Here is a 21,523-nt window from a genome sequence, read left to right on the forward strand (position 1 = left end):
TGTCTGCTGTTTGGCTCTGGGAGGCGAAAGGAGACCCTGTGTGCATTCCTGCTGCAGTGGCAAGTTTCCATATATATTACAACTATCATGCAGAGTAGTGTATTTAGTGTATTAACTAATCAGGTAGGCCACTGGGAGACTGTGGAGAAATTCTCTTTGATCCCAGATATTTTCCTACAATTACTAGTATTTTAGGTATCAACCTTGTACAGTTGCTAATTGGGACTTCTCATGCTATACTTCATTCCGAAAGGAGAGCCCACTTTTGGGTAACTGCTTTGTTTAGTTGGACATTGGAGAGGAGAGACGGACTAAGGCTGCTCCTCAAGCCATCGGGCGTTCCCAAGGCAGTGCTAACATGATATATATATTTTTAAATACATCTTACATTGATTCTTATATTTGCTGAATGTTGTATATATTTTAATATTCGGTTAAGTGCTTTGAGAAAGCGTACTGGGCTGCTGTCTTGTTGTTTAGCACTCTAACCTATACTGAGGCGGTATAGGGGTGATAAATTCTATCTATTTAAAAAGTGTTTGTGGGTTGTGCTTTAAAAAAAAATAATAATAATAATTATTATTATTTATTTACTTGTTGGCTGAAATGCAGTCAAGATTACCCTCCCTAAAAACAGGGATGCCTTTATCCATTCAACCAGTTTGCTCCAAATTATCTGCCAACTCTGTAATTAATGTCCAAAAGAAACCTGCACTCACTCTGTGCTTGGCTCCGGTCACAAGCCATTACCGTATTGGTAACAAAGCACCTTTTAAAAGGGCTGCCATTGCCTGATATTCGGCAATTTTGTAAAAAACACACAAGGTCTCCAAGTCTGACATTTTGAATGCCATTCCATCTTTGCAACCCGAGTGTCTGACCAAGTCAGTACAGCGTAATCACACACCATGTTTTCACCCCAACGTCACACCCCTTCTCCCATCTTTGCCTGTGTCGTGTTTTTCTCTGTCTGACAGTGTGCTTTTGCACAATTTGCCACCCTCAGTCCCTGCTCCACCTGAGGCCAACCCAGTTGCCGGTGTGACTTCGGATGTTGCGATAATTAATTTGGAATTGAAAGAGTCAGAGTTTTCCCAACAACTACTCCCCGAGGGATCCCCCTTGAACTTATCACACTCTCCAGTTATGTTCTCAGAAATTGATCTTCATGGTTCAGCCATTGAAGCCTCATACCTAGTTCCCACTCCACGGCGTGGTGCAGAGCCGATGGTGTTGCCTGGTAAAATAGATACGGAAGTAGTAACCCAGAATATGATCAATCTTACCTTGTCAGCCATGCATGTGTCACTACAAACGCTATCTAAACTTTTTGACTCTGTAGTTAACAACATGTGTGATCATTCTCAAAAACTGGATAAAATTCTAGCATGGCAAGAGAATGCTACCTCTATACTCCAAGCGAAAAACATTCCTGTTTCTTGCCCTGATGATCCAAACGATCGCCCTTAACCGCCTCACTGGGCATTCAAACCTCATTTGATACACAGCCATTTGCTTGTCCTAAATGTGCCCAATCTTCTATGGTTAAGACTCCTTTAACTCTGGCGATGCCACTCATTGAAGGCATTATACTGAACACTATGGACTCCGCCATTTTACCTTCGGTAATCTCTGTGGGCTTGCAGCCAACTGTTGGATCCGGTTCGTCAGGGAGTGTGCCTTATACAGTTTTTACCCCTAAGGCCCTCTCTGATGTTTCCAAACCTCCACCAAAACCTTCATGTAAAAAACCTAAAGATCAAGCAGCAGCCAAGAGGAACAGCTCATCTAAAACGAAGATCTTTCTCCGTAACGTTCCTGTTCCCCAAAAAAGTGCTCTAATTGCTTCTTCAGCAGTAGCCAAAAAATATCACCAATTGGCCGCAGCACGTTTATCTGCCCCCGCTTCTGTGGGCCCATCCAATATTCCATCCTATGCCCCGCTTGATGCCTTGGTGGGAGCGGCGGTAGCATTGGATGAATCTCCCATTGCCAAGCTAATGCCGGCCAAAGTTACTCCTACAGGCCCTCCCTCTGCAAATGAACAGGATAAGAACTTGCCCCTGGATTTCCATCGGCAAGAAATTCGCCGTGCCGGTGATACATACATGTCTGGTTTTGCTCTATCAGCTCAAAATTTACAATATTTCACCCATTTATCTTTACCTAATTGTCTACCAAAGCCAGTGGTGCTATCAACTCCACCATTGACATTTGGTACGGGTGGAACCGCCCAACCATCTGTACCGCTTGACAAGCCAACGGCAACCCCTTTATCTCCACCTATTTCTCAGGAGTTTTTTGGTGCATCTAAACAATCTCTTTTGGCGGAACCTGCCCCCGAGCTCCTTGAACTTCTGCAGGCAGCTTTGCAAAGTGTAAAACAAACAAACAGAATGCTCAATTACCCCTCTTTTGGTCCACTATAGAACCGGGTCACTGAACATGGAGAGGAGTATTGATAGATTCACTATTTCATCTATCTACCATTCACATGAAGCAAAACAACTTTTACCAGAGCATAAACAAAGTAAAAAACACTTTAATCAATTAATTTTCAACACACAGACAGATATGGTGGGTACTTTCCGCAAGACACCACCTACATTTGGAAAAAATTCACAGTTTAAAGAAACACCAATTTATAAAAAGTCTAGCAAAAGCACATTTTCGCCACAAAAATTACATCAACACCATCCCTGGTGTTCTGCTGTTTTAGGGATGGTGTTGATGTAATTTTTGTGCCGAAACATATGTAGACATCCTGTAGACATTGAAACAACTGTGTCTTTCCTTGCAGTACAAGTACCTTTTTCTTATGCTGTACATTGATAGTTTGTTCCCCTGAAATTACAATACGAAAAATATATTGAGAAAAAATGTGTTAAGGTGATCTGTCATAAGTGTCACTCTACTAACTTTAGACACCACTGGTAGAACACATGATTTTGCTAGACTTTTTATAAATTGGTGTTTCTTTAAACTGTGAATTTTTTCCAAATGTAGGTGGTGTCTTGCGGAACATACCCACCATATCTGTCTGTGTGTTGAAAATTAATTGATTAAAGTGTTTTTTTACTTTGTTTACGCTCTGGTAAAATTCTTTTTGCTTCACGTGAATGGTAGATAGATGAAAAAGTGAATCTATCAATACTCCTCTCCCTGTTCAGTGACCCGGTTCTATAGTGGACCAGCAGAGGGGTAATTGAGCATTCTGTTTGTTTGTTTTACATCATGTAAGTAGTCCCTATTTTTGCTCAATCCCCCATAAACAAAAAAATCTGGGACCACCCATTTTCACTCCTAACTTTGCAAAAAGACATTTAAACAACCTGCTTCAATGTCACTGCACCCCCGGAGTTAGAAAAAGGTTCACTGCCCTCACAGCCTTTACAAAAGCGACCAGCCAATTTTTGCCTGGTCCTAAAATACAAACCTCTCCCATTTCCCCAATATGTCCTAAACCGTAATTGCATTTTGAGTATTTTTGCTGATGTATTAGCATTGGAAGATATCAGCTCACATGATCTAACTTTGGTGGATTTTTTTTATAAACGCAATCCGCATGCTGTACGCATCTGGATGCAATCACGAGTAATTCAGAATGCTATATGGTCTGCTAGAAGACCATTGTCTGATTTGGGTTTTGTTCTTTCCCTGGATCCTAATGACAGCGCTCAATCCCTCAAGCAGCTACAACCTTCCATTACCACTCACTCCTCTAACTATGAAAGCCGTTCTCAGGAGTTGAGGACCAAGATTTTTGTCTGAGACCCATTCTCAGCCTTAACTAGTCCAAGTAGTGGAAGTAGCAAATTTTCGGTCATTGGTTGGAATTCTCGGGGTTACTCCAAGCTTGTTAACAATGATTGTAGCTCTTTGGGCAAATACAAGTTAATACTGCTCCAAGAAACTTGGCTTACCTCCGATCTTATTTGGGATGCTCAAGATGTGCTCACAATTGTGTCAGGCAAAGGTTTATGTGGTAGACCCTTTGGTGGCTTACTTACCGCAATTCAAGCTGACATTAACTCTAGCATTACCCCTTGGGTCTCACCTAATCCTTTTATCCAAATGAGCCGGTTGAAATTGGTTCAAACATCTTATGCTATTATAAATTTATACTGGAATCCGGTAGGGATCTCAGATGAATGCTTCCTTAATGCCCTAAATGATATGTTGAATTTAATTATTTTGGACGGTTCGGTCCATAAGTTATTAATTGCAGGTGATTTCAATTTTGACTGTATTTCCTCTAACAACGAGGACAAATCGACTCGCATAAATAAAATGGGCTCAATTTGCAAAACATCATAATCTCATCAGGTTTAATGGAGCATTCAGTTGTGATATCCCTCCGGACCCTACTTGGTCTCGAGGTGTTTCCTCATCCATCATCGACTATATGTATACGAATGTAAATCTATTTTCAGATGTTTTGGATTTTGAAATTGTGAAAACAACCATGAGCGATCATAATCAACTAACTGCCCATTGGCAGCATTATATTGATCCCAACTTGCACAGAGACAAAATTGCCCAAAGCTGGTGTAATGTTAACAATGCAGGTAACAGACTCTGATGGATGGAAAAGGCTTTGGATTCTTTCCATGATCGTTTGGCTCAGAAGATTGCAAGCCTTCCGACAAACTGCAACTCTTCAAACGTTTGCTATTCTGATATGATTCAAGCCTTTCGATCCTTGGTTCCTAGCTCCCTGTTACGTTCTGCTCACTGTTGTCCTACATTACATGCTTTTGATATCGAAAACAAAAAGTGCAAACGTGTATTTAGGCAGCAGAAAAGACAAACGCAAAATTTACCAGTTCATATCCGTCATAAACGGTTTATAGTAATAAAACCGAAAACAAAAATCCCGAATACAATAATCTCGAATCCAAAATCTCGAAAAAAAAAAAGTCGAATTTTTTTTTAATGACGTTTTTTGTTCGAAATGGGGGGGTTCCCCCCCCAACCCCCCTTTTTTCTATTTTTTTTTTATTTTAACCCATTTTTTTTACTTACCTGACCCCAAAAAAGCATATAATTAAATAAATAAAAAATTCGACTTTTTTTTTTTCGGGATTTAGGATTCGAGATTATTGTATTTCGAGATTTTTTTTTCGGTCTTTTGACCGACCACCGTCATAAACAACTTATAAATCTGAGAACTAAGTACAAGAATTGGGTAATAGCTAGGCGTGCCCACCTATATAGTATTGATAGTCAACAACTTCTGGCCGCATTACAAAGCAAAAATATCGCCAAAACCTGGGCTCTCCTTAATCAAGCTACGGTTGGTCCTCAAGCTGTTATGCAAGCCAATGAAGTCTCTGAATCCGCCTGAATTGTGCATTTCTCTGACCTATATAAAGTTCCTGATGGCGGTATATCCTTAGAGTCCTTATGCCCCCCGTCCACATTCCATATAAATTTTGATCTGGCTGACATTCTCTTTTTCATCAAAAAGGCCAGTCGATCCGGTGCTCGCGGTCCGGATGGACTCTCTAACAATATGTTAAAAACCCATGCAGAAATCTGGGGTCGTATCCTGTTTCAAATCTTTAGTCTTATCATCATGACTCAAAAACTTCCACCTACTTGGACTCACTCCATAATTGTCCCCATTTTTAAAAAAGGGGACAGGACCGCACCATCCAGTTACAGACCCATAGCATTACTGGACGCTCCAGGAAAGATCTTCTCTCATTTGATCCTGAGAGACTTACATCAGTGGATTACACACAGGCTAAGCTCAATGACCCTGATCAGTCAGGTTTTGTGGCTGGTTTAGGTACTATACCCAACATCATAACACTACGTATGCTTTTATCAAACCATGCTGCCTGCAAACAGACGCTGTTTATAGCCTTTGTCGATTTTAAGGTCGCATTCGACTCCATTGATCGCACCCTTCTTTATAAACAAATTAGTTAAATTTAATTGCCCACCATCCCTGCTAGCCTTGATAACATTGCTAAATACTAACTTCTATGCAGGTTAGATTAGACCTGGCGGGCAATATGACCTCCAGATTTCTCACATATAGAGGGTTGAAGCAAGGGTGCATCTTGGCTTCATCAATTTTCAATTTGTTTATACATGACCTGGGCATAAACCTTAGTAAAATCCTGAGTGATCCCCCCAGCCTAGGCACTCACAAAATCCCATACCTTTTTAAGCAGATGATTTAATTCTCATCTCCAAAACCCATACTGGACTACAGAAACTCAGATGCCCTTGAGTCTTATGTAGATTCAAATCATCTAAAAATTAACATCAACAAAACTCAAACAATGGTATGCAAATGGCGCTTGGGTTGCAAAGTTAAACCCTTCAGTTGGAGTCTGCATAACGTTCCACTAGCACGGGTGTCCAGCTATAAATATCTGGGAACACTAGTTGTAGACACTCGCTCAAGCCCTGAGGTTGAATCAGAACTTACTGGCAAATTGCGTTCTTTACTTGCCCAAGCAAGAGTACTCATGGGCAAATTTGGAAAATGTACAATTAAACATGTACTAATGTTTTATTTCCAGAAGGTTCTCCCAATTCTAACCTATGGGTCTGAATCTACTGCTCCTAAACCTGCAGCTTGGTGGGACAAACTTGAATATTTTTTCTGGAAGCAAGTTCTACGCCTACCCATGTGTACACCCTTACCCTTAATTCGTTTTGAATTAGGTTCTTTATCAATGGTTTCCTTTGTCACCTGGAAATATTTCATTTTTTTTTCGCAAACGTTTGCTTTCATTGGAGCGTTTAGACATACTGGGTAAGGTGGAAATACATTTACTCACGAAAAACCAAATATTCTCTCGGAAGTGGTGTGACTTTACCACTAATGCTCTATCTGATGCTTCTGTTGAACTAGATTTGCTTTTGTCTAATGAACCCCGAGCAAAATTGAAAATTCATCAATATGACTGGTGTTTGACAGAAAACCAATGCCTAAAATATAAGGACTTTGATCGCAGCCAATTTGGTCATAAATGCTTTAGAGTCATGGCTGATTATTTGACCAAAGCCCCTTGCTCAAAGCTTCGACAAAAATTCCTTCGCTTCCGCCTGAATCTCTGGCCCACTCTAGATGTTTTGGCGTGTAGGAAGCAAATACCAAAGGCTGAAAATCAATGTCGATTCTGTAAAGATTCTGTCCATAGGGAAACATTGGAACATTCTCTAATCCATTGCCCACAATTATCTAGCATCGGAAAGAAGTGTTTCAAAAATGTCTTTGAGAGTCAGAATGTCTATACCCAAAAAAAACAAGTGGCAATGTATCTTTACAACTACTTCTCTATCAGTAAGGATACCCATTGTACAATTTCTGGATGCAATTTTTCCTGACTCACAGTAATACTGTATTCTGCGGTCCAATATCATCATTCTTTATTAATCTACTAGGCTTTTGAATGAAGTAAATTTGGAGGTGAAATGACTTCAATGGATTTCTATGTTGCCATTTCTTGCTCTGTTGTGTGGTCACGATATTCATGCAATAAATGCTATGTAAGATGATTTTATATTTTCTAAACATACTGTTTTGTATTGCATTGTTTTGTACTTGTAAAATTTGAGAAGTTGATTTTATCAACCAACCGACCAAATAAATAAAAAAAATATTTAAAAAATCTGGCTGACCACATAGATAGACTTGAGCCTATGAAGGACTTCTTTGATGTAGGTTGTATCCTGCAGTCAATATAACCTGCTGGGGTTGCTTCCTCAGAGGACACCACTGTGTTTACAAATCAGAGTCCAGACTCCCCCCTAGCTGTGCTGCCATGCTAGCTGTCTAGCTGTACTGACTGGGTCTTCCCCTTCCAAATCATACATTTTCGTAAGGAATTTAGGGACGAAGGTTGTATCCACCTCTGCGCATTCCCACAATATAACATGTCTAATAACAAGATACTGGAATATCGATATGATGGCATTCTTAAAGGGTCATGTTGCGTATTGTTTAACTAAGAATTCTTAAAACACAGCAACGTTCTTTATTGTGCAAGATATATTAGTAATAGTAGAAAGAGTGAACAAAGAAGAGGGAATTCATTAAGTAAATTGAAGGTAAACAAACAAAACAAATCCAATGTTTCTATCTATACGGTCTTAATATTGGAGAGACATATTCAAGGGAATATTACCAGAGCTATATTATTTGTAAATGTATCTAGATTTCTTCAGTCTCAATAGCAAGTCTACCAAAGCACAAGGAAAGGCAACAGTAATCTGCATTTAAGATGAAAGTAATCCAGACACAAATATAGCCTTAGGACCATGAATTGGGCGTATTACTTTAGAACAGGCATGTGTTGATTTGATCAAATTTCTAGGTCATAGTATGTGTTGCACTCAACATAAGCCAACAATTGTTCTCTCACTTTTCCGTTTACTTTAAATGTAATTTCCTTCGAATGTAGGTTCTTATTATTTCCATATGTTTGGGGTATTTAATGTTAATAACACGTGTTGTAACAAACTAAAATTGCGTATACATTTATACCTTGAGAAATTCAATTGGATTATGTGCAGAAAAAAAGGCCTGAAGAAGCTCACTTTTTGAGCGATACATGTGTAGGCCCAATTTTGATTATTCATTCAAAATTACATTATTCAAAATTACCTTAATTGGCTGCTTATGTTGGCATAAGATATGAATTGACCCAAATCTGAAAATTAGCACGGCACATCACATGATTCCTTTCAACTATTAAGATTTCTTTATGGCAGCTTCTGCAACCTGAGGCTCTCCAGCTGTTATGGACTATGACTCCCAGGATCCCTCACCATTGAATGCTAAACAGGTCTGATGGGAGATGTAGTCAAAACCATCTGGAGAGCAGAAGGTTGCAGACCCCTGCTCTATGGAAACATTGGGTATAGGTGTGCTTTTATGTGATAGCCCAGTAGCTATATTAATAACATTCTATGAGCATTCCAGCACTAGGTCAAAATTGTATCAGAGACAGAGAGACAGAGGTAGAGTGGCAAAGAGGAAACCTTAAACAATATCAATGGCATACAAGCATGTAACCTACCCCCCTAAGAATTACTAAATGATCAAAATAAAACAATACACAGCAAAGTAACAAATTAAGACAGCATGTTCCATGTCCTCCCATCCCACAATAGTGATGCAGAGACTACCAGTCAACAAGCGGACAAACATGAATGACAAGCTCAGAAGGAGACCATTTATAACCAGACAGAAGGGCACAAGAGCAGACTATTCTGAGACAAACAGGGCCATGAGGAGTAGATATAATTCATAATACATTACCCATGACACTCCTTTTTGTATCATATTCCTGCGTGGATGTTGCCTCCCCAGGGACTTTATATCTGGGGAGCAAAACATCATTGAGCAGAAGAGCCTCATCTGAAAAAAGAAAAAGGCTGTCAGGTCAACTGGAACTCAGTGCTTGGGACAGTGGGATAAGGGCAGAACCAGATGTTCGAGAAGATCAGAGCAGAACCAGGGCTAAGAGCACAGCCCGAAGGCAATAGGGTTGTGCAACCTCATATCAGCTATGTAATGGTAGGAAAACAGAGCAGAGCTGGAAAGGCAGAGACACCGTCAGAGGCATGAGAAGTAAAGTAGAACCAGTTGTGGGAGTGGGAAAGAATCTTAGGTCAGTTTAGTAGGAGTTGGAATGAGGCAGGGATATACATGCTTAGAATGAGTAGGGGTTTTATTTATTTTAGCATTTGTAAAGCGCACCGAACCCTCAGGCATCTGGGCACTGGTAAAAGTACATACATGAAAACAAGCAGGAATAGGCAATGAGAACAATAATAGGATGCATTATGGTCTATGGGTGTTGCGTGAAGAGCCAGGTTTTGAGTTTTTTTGGAAGGACCAGAGGGAGCTGAGGGACAAGGGGAGGGCATTCCATTGTTTAGCGGCCACAACTGGAAAACTGCAACCCCCTGCTTTAGCTCTTTTGAATTTGGGCGTGGTGAGGGGGTGCGAGGTAGATGCCCGAGTGGGTGTGTTGGTGTGGGGTGTGGCTAAAAGGTAAGAGAGTTACTTTGGGCTGTGTTAGCCATTTGTGCGTGATGAACAGGTCTTGGACCGGAAGCCAGTGGGCATTCTGTCTGGCTGCAGAAATGTTTTCTTTCTTAAAGATGTTTAGTGCTGCTTGCAGGGTGTTATTCTGGATGACTTGTAGTTGTTTGATATTGCTTGTGGAGGAGTCAGTCAAGAGAGCACTGCAGTAGTCTAGTCCGGATAGTATGAGGGCTCTGGCTAGTGTGATGCAACTATCTGTCGTTAGGAATAGTCTGCAGGCGGTATTAGGTTTAGTAGTATATTCCGCAGCAGAGGCCGTTGCATTGACTGGTTAAGTACAGAGGGGAGTCTAGACAGACACTAGGGTTTTCACTTCCTTCAGTCTATAGTGAAGGATTTGTAATCAGCTTCCAATTTGTTAAGTCGGGATTCGGACCCTACCAGCAGGGGTTCTGTTTTGTCGTTGTTAAGATATTGGCCTCGCTCATTCTAGAGGGAAAGTGAGGCAGACCCCTAGATCACCATGTCAAGCGTAGGAGTGAGGTGGTGTCATTGAGCAGTTTAGGAGGTAGTAGTGAGTGATAGCCATAACCTGGCTTCACAGGAGGGAAAGGAAGTCAGAGCCATGAATAGGTTTAGCAGGAGAGAGAGAGAGGCAGTGGCATGGGTCATTTTAATAGAAGTGGGATCAAGGCAGAGGCATAGATTGGCTCCTCGGGTACAGGCGTGCAACACCATTGGTCTAATTGTGCTTTACCTCACCCCTCGGAATTCTGGGCCGTCTCTCACGGACCCTTTTATGGGGAGGACAGAAGGACAATGGTAAACATTGCCCTGTGCTGCCACCGCCTTAGTAAAGTGCCTGGCAATTGCTCGTTTGACACATTTCTTTCTGATTACAAAGACATGCGTTTGCCGGGCCCTTCTTAAACCACTGGCCACACAGGAAAAGGTTTGTCTTTTCTTATGCGCGACTGAAAATACCACACACACAAACTGCAGCTGCCAGATCTGTGACTTCCTTCCAAAAAAAAAAATTTTAAAAACGACAAAACGAAATTCCCTTTTAAAGCCGAGTTCATGATGCCTACTAGATTGACGCGCAAAAAACGATTTTTTTTTAAATCTGTGAATTAGTATATAAAACCTTACACAATGTACACATACAGTACGAAATATATATTAATAAATCAAATTACAAAACATTAAAACCTAAAGGTCACTATTATAATACTGTAACGTTCAGTTAATATTCTCAGAAGAGAAAAAAAGAGCCCAAAACGTCTGCACCGTGGCCGACACTTCTATGCAGAGCCCACCGGAGAAGAGGCCCCTCGAATGCCAGCAGCAAAAGGCAGGAGCCTGTGCTCACCCGTGCCCCTGCTCATCTTGTGAAGGTAAGCCCATGAGGGCACCCAAGCTTCACTGGAAACCGTGCACTCTTAGGCACGTAAACCGCTTCCATTACGGATTATTGTGCTACATGAAGCTTTTACAATTTGCTCAGCTTCCATCTGGCACTTTACGTTAAGAAAGCGTTACATGTTGTCTGCCACAACCACAGGCCTTGTGACTGCCCAGATTTCGCCTTTCTTGCGAGTTTATGGCCATTCCAAAATGGCTGCCCCACGCGCACTTGAGTGCCCCCTAACCTGCTGACCAGGTTGCTGTGGCTGCCGCATCCCCTTTGGCCAGGACAAAGCTTTACCAGGCCAATCACAAGCTGGCAGGCGCAGCCAGCCCTAACCCCAAAGGGCCGCACCTAAGGCCCTGTTGGCACCCCTGTTAGCGCACCGGAGCGCAAGGACAAGTATCTTTCATACTTTTCACCCTACACCTAGTGCTCAGACATCTTTGCTTGTGCCCTACCTCTTCTAGGTACCACAAGGTATTGCTCACACCCACCACCTTAAACAACAACACTAGCATTTTCTCCCATGACACCCACATGTCTACCTTCTACATGCCGTTCGCAAAGACATTCCAAGAAAATTGCTATGTTTGCCACCTACTGTAACCATTGGCTAACACCAACTATGAAGTTGCAGTCATTATCTACTGTTTCACCCATCCCATGCTGATATTAGACCTAGTAATCTAGTAATGCCATCTGATACTCTGCCTTGCCATAGTCTATATACAAGTCATTACCCAATGCCGCGCTTGTCCCTTCTCCGAAATTAATCCCCCTAGCCATCTGTAACCATCCGGACATACTGCCATTATTTACCTGGCACATATGTTTGTTTCATTGATTGTCTCATTTAGCCCATATGTGCCCTGCCATCTTATAGTGGCACTTAGCCCACTTGTGCAGTTCAGCTCCATGCTAATATGCTCAACTACCCATGCTATATGCAACTTACTACGTCTCTCCTGACCTAAAGTGACCCAGTCTGCTGCAGTTAGATTAAGCATTTAGGGTATACCCCCTCTGAACCCACGCTTTAGTGCTGCCCAAGCACAAGTATATACCTCCCTAATAGTGATACACCATGAGCATCATAACACTCTGCCTTTGGTCTATCACCTACCCACTGCTCTAAACTTACCTAACATCCGATATTTGCCACCACCTCACTACTAAGAATCTCCAACATAACCCATCCTGTATAGCCACCTCCTTCTGCACCACCATGGAGCAAGCCAACCTCACCAGTGGACCCAGGACTGGATCTACTAGCGAACCCCCAAGCAGACCATGTAGCCCACCCACCAGAAATTCCAGACTGAGAGCAAGACTCACGAGACTACATGAGCCTTTGACTAGATCCCTCCCTGTCACCAACAAAAGAACCATTACTCAACAAGCTAGCATTGCTAACAGCAAAACTAAGACATCTCTAACCTCCTCCATTAAAACCAAACAACCTAAAATCACCACTGCAGCCCCTCCTCTCAAAGGCGGACTAATAAATGCCAGATCCCTAACGGAGCATGCCACTGACAGTTGTGAACTTACTGTCTAATAAGTTGGACTTCCTCTCCATCACAGAGACCTGGCTGCATCTTCTAGCAATCCCAGATGGCTACACCATTGTAAGACAAAATAGAAATAACATGCGAGGTGGTGGCATTGCCATCATTGCCAAAATCACCCTAAACATGAGAACTACCTCCACTCCAGACTCAAACTCTTGCGAAGTGTGCACTATCAAACTCTGACTTTGCAATTCCCAAACCCTGATTATCTTTTTTTTTTTTATTGAAGTTTAGCTGAATTTAATCAACTTTTGTTCAATTTGTTTTACACCCAAAAAAATATTTCATTTAACCCTGACCTTATCTACAGGCCCCAGTGGGTACATTCGAAGAAGATATTAACTATCTATTATCTACTAACCTCAAAACCTCCACACAACTACTCATTCTTGGACACTTTAATCTAGGTTATAATGACCCATCAGACAAACATGCCTTCAATGTGGCTAATACCCTCACTGAATTAGGACTAACCCAAAACATTGGGGGACCCAACCATAATAGAGGGAGAACTCTCAATTGGTTTGCAGACTACAACTGCTCCGCCTCCATTACCTCCATCTCCCCACAATTATGGACGGACCACTACTTGATAACCTACGATCTATCCACCACTAGGCCACTCCCCCATGCAGCCAATATGGCCCCCTCATGCCCTACCAGGAACAAAAAAAAATATCACTAAGGATAAAGTAATTCCTGCTATTCTACCCATCCTAAACCGACTTGATGAACATCTAGACCCAGAGATGCTTGTTGAAGAGTATAACAAAATTATACGAACCACTCTTAACAACATAGCCCCTCTAAAACTTAGACCAAGCAAACCTAAAACCCACCTTAATAAATGGTTTACCCCTGAACTGAAAGATCTCCATCAACTTAAAAGAAGTTGCAAATCCATGTGGAGACTTACCCCTTCAGAAGACCATAAAAACAAACTCATAGAAATCTCACAATGCAAGAAGGAAATTATCCTGGCCAAACGCAACTCAAGCGCATCTCTGCAGCCAACTCAAGTATGAGGGAGCCGTTTTCCATCCTGACGGAATTAGAGTCGCCTACTCCCATTCCAGATATATGCACAAAAGACAAAGTCTGGTGCACAGAGATACAACAAGCACTGGCCAACAAAGTTACCATGCTCCAAAAGAAAATAGCGGCTAAGAATGTAGCACTTAATCAACTGCCAATATCTAACGCCAACCCACCTTCTATGGAGCAAAACACAACTACCCAATTCAGATTTGCAAAAACGTCTATCCGCGAAGTGGAGAAAGTCATCCTCCCTCTTAAGCCTTCCAACTGCCAAGGCGACCTGTGCCCTGCACAATTTATAAAAGATGCCGCTAGAGAACTTACCTCCTTCATAGCTAAACTCGTAAATGCCTCATTCACCTCAGGCACTGTGCCGTCCAACCTGAAACAATCATGGGTACTACCGCTGCTAAAAAACAATCCCTAGACCCCCTCATCCCTATTAACTACCACCCCATTACGACAGTCCCCTTCCTGTTAGAAATCTTGGACAAGATTGCATATACCCAAATCCAAAAATTCCCAGAACACCACAAGCTCCTAGGAGCAAGGCAGTCTGGCTTCCGTCCACAACAAGGGACCGAGAACTCTCTCATCGATTTGAAAGCTAAAATTGATGAGCTAAGAGACAAAGGTCAAACAGCCCTCCTCTTACTCTTGGATCTCTCGGCCGCATTCGACCTTGTAGATCACAAAGTCCTCTGTAACCACCTAAACTCTGCTGCACACTTCTCTAAAGAAGCTATAATATGGGTTGAATCTTTCCTCAGCGAAAGGACCATGAGGATGTTCTCCCCCTCAGATGCAGCAGACCCGATCCCCATTTTGTGCGGCGTTCCCCAGGGCTCCTGTGTATCTCAGACACTATACAACATATTTGCTAAACCACTTTTTGATGATCTGGACCTTCTCTTGGTATCACCTACACTAACTATGCAGATGATACCCAGATCCTCCTCCCACTTTCGGGGGATTACAATAAATAATTGGCCTTGGTAAATAGGGTGTATCTCATCATCCAGGCATGGATGGCAACTCACGGTCTATGCCTGAATGATGACAAAACAGAGTTAATCATTCTGGGCACACATTCTAATCTCAAAAACCTAGGCAAGGATTACTCTGCCTTTGAGATCGACGGGAATACTATTAAGGTAGCCAAGGAAGTGAAGACCCTAGGCTTCCATCTTGATGTCACCCTCTCCTTCAACAAACAGGTGAACTCATTGGCCTCAGGCACAGCTTACACATGTAAGCTCATCAGAGCAGGTAAACACTTCATCTCAAACGACAACTGCATGATTTTAGCTAGAGCTCTCATTCTATCTAGACTCGATTACTGCAATGCCTTATATATTGGGGCCAACAAATATATCCTACATAGAATACAAATTCTACAAAATAATGCCTTGAGAGCAGCTCTTGGTATCTCTAGACGATCACATATTTCTAAGATAAGGCGTAATAACAACTGGCTGTCGACCCAAGACAAAATCCTACTGAAAGTTGCCTCACTCACACACAAAGCCCTGAACAATACGGCTCCTCCCTATCTAACTGATGTAGAAAGAAGATCCTCCAGATCCTCAACAATGTCCAATGCCAACACACTTATCATTCCAAGATTCAAATTGACTAAGGCTAGAGGCGCCAGCTTCTCCGTCCGGGCGGCCCAAGTATGGAACTCACTGCCCCACACTATACGTGAGGAGAAATCCTACCTTAAATTCAGATCTAACTACATCAACCATCTGAAGCAATCAATCAACTAGCCAGTGCCCCCTTTCCCCCCACCACTATGCCGATATATTACCTGCAACCTGTATAATATCCTGTATATAATTCACTGTATTACTGCTACGGCCTGTAAATATTATTAGCATTATGTAACTATGTAACCTAAGCTTTGCATATCCTGTACTGCTGCGCCCTCTTACCCTCGGGTCTGGTGCGCATATAAGTGAATAAATAAACAAACAAGAAGACAATTACAATTAACGGATATCCTTGGAGCCGGAATGTCAGTGAAGTTGAATCAAACTGGTATACTAAACTTTCTGAAAGATTAATAGCCCTTAATTAAGTTCTCACCCAATATAAACTGATTTGATTAAGAGCTAAAATTAGTGATTTTTGATTGCCCACAAACAGCTGTCCCACACAGTATTTCATTATTGAAAGAGTCAAAATCCAAAACAAACTGCTCAAAGTAATGATGTCTAAGGAGGTAAGTTGTCTTGCGCTCTAAAATAAGGCAGCAAGTCCTATTAGATTGAGGAAGGTCTTTGCGGATGCCCATGATATCAAGGCTGCATAAGATGTTAAAATTCAAGTGCATAAATACGCTCACACCAATATCTCATTGCATTTATCTACTGCTCCCACCATCCATGCTTCACCTCTTCAAGTTCCGCTCATCAAGAGGCTGTGTACTTTGCCCCCTGTTAAATCCAATCATGCTGCACTTATGTTAGGGGCCATTACCGATTTGCTGGCTGATTAACCTGCTACCACCTTTCATGTTGGTCCCAATCCAGGGGGCCAGATCATTATGCCCACTTTTGTACCTGTTACTGACATTCAGGCTATGCCCACTGTTATGCCTGTTACTGCCATACAGGCTATGCCCACTGTTATGCCTGTTACGGCGACTCATGGTGTGCCCACTGTTGTGCCCGTTACTGCCATTCATGCTGTGCCCACTGTTGTGCCTATTACTGCCACTTATGGTGAGCCCACTGTTGTGCCGGTTACTGCCATACAGGCTATGCCCACTGTTATGCCGGTTACTGCCAGTCATGCTGCCCCTAATCCAGGGGCCCTTTCTAATCTGTCGAGTACTGTGCCTACTGCCAGCATCACTCCAAAAAATTCCCCTGCATTCCTTCTCACTTGTGCACGTATCAATGCACGCTCAATCCCTTCTCATGCCCCTGATATTCACAACTTCATTACGAGCCATAACCTGCTGGACCTACTATTCATCAGCGAAACATGGCTTCACAAAGCCTCTGGTCCTGTGTTATCACTGGCCCTCCCTCATGGTTACACCATCTTGAGGCAGGTTCGCCCCTTCCAGAAAGGAGGAGGGGTTGCCCTTATAGCAAAGGAGTCCTTTTCCATCAGAAGAGTGCCAGGAGGAGACTTGGGTTCTAACAGTGACTACTTAATCATCAAAATCAACCCTTCTGTAAACTGTACAATCACCCTTCACTTAGTGTACTGACCACCAAGCCCATCTACGGACTTCCAAGATGCCCTCCTGCACACCATATCTAACAACCTAAAGGAATCATCAAAAGTCCTCCTGTTAGGGGACTTCAACCTTGGCCTCTACAACCCCTCAGACGCCCAAGCCATAACTTCCTTAGGATTCCAGCAAGCGGTAAAAGCACCCACCCACATCAAATGTCAAACCCTAGATTGGGTCGCACACCTTAAATGCACCCCCAATCTCACTGCCATTTCTACAGTTCCATTGTCCGACCACCATGCCATTTGTTTCACATTAAATATCGAAAAAGTGCTACCTCGCTCAGTCAAACCGCTTACTCAGCTCTATGCAGGAGTTCCCAGCAGCTCACCAAGGAACGACTCATTCCATGTCTTCACTCACCTGCCCTCAAGGCACCATTCTCTAATGACCCTAATACCATGGCCGCCACCTACAACACCATCATCAACCAAGCGGTGGAAGCCATTGCCCCACTTACCCTCAAGAAAGCCAAGCGGAACAATTTTACAGACCCTTTGATACACAGCAGATCTCCTCGAGATGTGCACTAAAAAGAGACGCTCGCACTCTGCCTGGGTAGCCAAACCCTGTGAAGCCACCAAAGCAGCTTTTAAAAGTATTGCCAAAGAGTATAAAGCAGCTATCATCAAAGCCAAGAGTAACCCCTTCAACACAAGAATCTCCAACGCAAAATCAAGCTCCAAAGAAATCTTTGCTATTTTAGGGAGTTGAAATCACCTGCAGCTGAGCCTCCTGCCATCCCCAAAAATACAGATTGGTGCAATTCTATCCAATCGGCCATGATTGACAAACTCGACCTTCTTCAAAGGAAAATCAACATGCCTTAACCCAACAAATGGCTGACCTACACTATGAAACCACTCATAAATCCCCTTCCTTTTCCTTTAAGGAAGATGACGAAAAAGATGACATTGCTCTCCTCAAATCAATAAAACCATCCAACTGTAAAGGGGGTGCATGTTCGGCACAAATCATCAAAGACTGTGCATCCACTCTAGCCCCGTTCCTGACGGCGTTTATCAATGTATCCTTCACATCTGGTATTGTCCCTGCATGTCTCAAAGAAGCCTGGGGATGCCCGCTATTGAAGAAACCTACACTGGACCCGACTGTCACAGGGAACTACAGGCCCATTACTACAGTGCCCTCTCTATTAAAACATTTAGATAAAGCAGCCTACCAACAGGTCCAAAACTTCCTGGAAGCAAATTATCTCCTTGGTCTACGGCAATCAGGATTCCGTCTGGGCCATGGGACAGAATCCGCTGTCCTAGATCTTAAAAATCAAATTGATGATCTCTGGGATGCTGGAAAACCAGCTCTCCTCCTACTACTAAACCTATCCACTGCATTTGATCTCGTGGACCACAGCACCCTTTGCCACCTCCTGTCATCCTCGGCCAACTTCTCCACTAATGCCAGAGCATGGATTGCATCCTTCCTCCAGTGCAGAATCATGAAGGTTTTTTCGGACCAAGCATGTGCCAACCCAGATACTATCAAATGTGGTGTCCCACAGGGCTCCTGCATTTCTCTGACCCTTTACAACCTCTTCATGAAGCCCTTATTTAAATACCTTGATGAGCTAGGCATAACATACACCAATTATGCGGATGATACGCAGGCGCTCATTCCCCTAACAGGTCACTATGACGTTGACAATGAAAAACTAAACTCCATCTATGCCAAAATTCAAACCTGGATGGCAGAAACGGAACTGCTTCTCATTGGTTCCCTGGCTACTTTAAAAATAAATGCGAACTACAAGGCTTTCACCATTGATAACACTCCTATTCTCGTTTCTCGGGCAGTAAAAACATTGGGAGTCTTCCTAGACTCCAACCTCACCATGAGCAGGCAAGTAAATGCAATTGCATCTGCCTCGGCCTGCCATTCAAAACTGATCAACGCAGTCAGGCCCTTTTTGTCCAAACAGAACTGCCTCACCATTGCTAGAGCGATAATTGGCTCCCGGTTAGACTACTGTAACGCCCTTCTAGTTCGCACTGCTGCAAAAAACATCAAGCAACTTCATACGATTCAGAATAATGCCCTCTGGGCGGCCACTGGCATCTCAAAGAAGGAACACATCTCTGCCACCAGATGACTAGTCCATTGGCTCCCCATTAAGGAACGCATAACCTTAAAAACCCTTGCCATTACTCACAAATATCTCAACAACACCGCTCCTCTGTATCTCTCTGAGATTTGTTAAATACCACTCGGACAGACTTACAAGAGCCGCCTATCCCAACATGGTAATTGTTCCTAAAATCATGAGGTTCCGCGCAGGAGGTTCCAGCTTCCCTTTCATCGCTGCTTCACAATGGAACTCCCTACCAACCCACCTAAGAAGCATTGACTCACACACCGCTTTCAGGAAAGCTATTAAAACATGGCTGTTTGTATAATCCAGCCCCTTGGCCGTCTATCTCTTTGTCGTCTTCTGTAACCCATCACCCATGTAATGTAACCTGCTGCTGTTTTAATTTATGAAATCCCTCTACATCTCCATGTACCTGCCCTCTGTTTTACTACGCGTAGGTCATGCTCCTTGTAACCAACGAGCACGCCCACATATTCCTGTAACTGAGACATCTTCTTGCAAAAGCGCCTCGATGCCCTTGGGCTGTAGTGTGCTTTGCAAGTACAAATAAATAAAAATAAGTAACGTTTACTATCAGTGAAAACAGGTAAATGTAACGTTTAAGTAGTGTATTTCCTTATGATGGAGTTATAGTGTGTATGTACCTTGTAGCATCAAGGATTTGTTTTATGTGAATATTCAACATGTTCTTAATATCACACATAACAAGTTGGAAGTTTGTATAAAACTATTACTATAGGCAGGCAAAATTATCACCCTGTTCTTTGCCACACCTGTGCACATGCCTTGCCCATGATGCACCCATATATCCTACTCTAGGCCGGTCTTGGATATTATGGCCATATGGCAGTAGAGACAGGTGTTCAGACGGTGGGTTTCTGTAGAGGGAGTAAGAGGCTGAAGCGGTGGAGGCACTCACCTGTATATGCGCCCGCCTTAAACGGCACCACTCTTCTTCTGGAAGGGAAAAGGGGAGAGCTGTAAAACACCAGTGTGAAACATGCCACGGCTAGCAGCAGACCACAGATTCACTGCCTGAGATACGATTTGGAGTAAGACAAGCTGAATACACAACGTGTGCAATGGTCGAGGTACTAACGTGAGACATGCAGAACACACAACACATGCATGCAACAACCTAGGTACAAACTGAAGGATGGCCTGTGTACGCACAAATCGTATACAATCAGTGAGGCAAGCACACGCGATACTTCTATCTAAGGGGGAGAAAGACAAGCGGTTGGCTCGAAGAGCGCTAAAGGCCCCTCCCGAGCCTCGGCACTGCAGGCGGGCTCACCCCGGGCTTGGCAGGCCCGGCAACGGCGCTCTGCGCACCCGACCCAGGGAAGCCCCCGGGGAGCTCATGGGTTCTGAAGCCGCTTGCAGACACCGTGTGTATCGGTTGCCAAGCAACAGCAGCTAGGCTTCTGATTGGACGCCGCTCCGTTACCAAGGAACTCCGTGACGCCGCCGGAACGTAATGACCCGGAAGATCAACTTCAACGTGTCCACGTGAAAGGCAGTTTAAGGAGATGCACTGCTGGGCTTAGTTCTGTCTCGACGTTCGAACAATAAAAAAACGGGATTGGAAGGCCAAGATTCCAGAGGGAACCTTCACCACTGCACAGCACGTGGGTGAACAAAACACCCTGATATCTCAGTTACTATGCAGGTTGTTTCATTCGTCAGTGTTGCACATTAGAAACGTTTTGTACCCTACATGTATTGATACATCTTTAAGAATGCTGTGGAGTTTCAAAATAACTGCCACAGACATTGCTCTATGAATGTGTTTATGCAAATGTACCCATATAGTGCCGTTTTAGTAGTGTTTAATTTTTGATCTGTCCATTTGCTGGATAAAGCATTTTGCAAATTAGATGTGGAAGTGAACTGGACACTGAGTCACGGCGTGACAGGTGGACTTTATAAACGTTATTAGAAGGGAAATGATCCTTGCATGTTAGAATTGTACAGGTACTGTGCACTGTAAAGCAAAGATCAAAATAACACCAATGCATGGGGTAAAATATACATCAAAGAGCCACACACTGCACAACAAAAGGCACAGTCTGTTTGAACCTGTCAACCTTTTGTGTTTCAAAAGCAGGAAAAACATGTT

General features: G+C 43.0%; 1 protein-coding gene across 2 annotated transcripts in view; it reads right to left on the reverse strand.

Annotated features, from left to right (window-relative positions):
* Positions 1-20,902, reverse strand: part of UBXN11 (UBX domain protein 11) — a 286,049-nt gene extending 265,147 nt beyond the window's left edge. Inside the window, exons 1-3 of one of the 2 annotated variants that reach the window (XM_069622845.1) lie at positions 20,699-20,902; positions 20,321-20,358; positions 9,287-9,385 (exon numbers count right to left, since the gene is read on the reverse strand). In XM_069622845.1, coding sequence (XP_069478946.1) covers positions 9,287-9,385; positions 20,321-20,358; positions 20,699-20,766 — 205 coding nt within the window. In that variant the 5' untranslated portion in view covers positions 20,767-20,902. The remainder of the gene's footprint in view (positions 1-9,286; positions 9,386-20,320; positions 20,359-20,698) is intronic. The other variant, XM_069622846.1, reaches the window with a different exon arrangement.
* Positions 20,903-21,523: the final 621 nt, after the last annotated feature.

The sequence above is a fragment of the Ambystoma mexicanum genome, chromosome 11 (assembly GCF_040938575.1).
Source record: "Ambystoma mexicanum isolate Mex_15411 chromosome 11, UKY_AmexF1_1, whole genome shotgun sequence".
In the NCBI taxonomy this organism is placed as follows: domain Eukaryota; kingdom Metazoa; phylum Chordata; class Amphibia; order Caudata; family Ambystomatidae; genus Ambystoma; species Ambystoma mexicanum.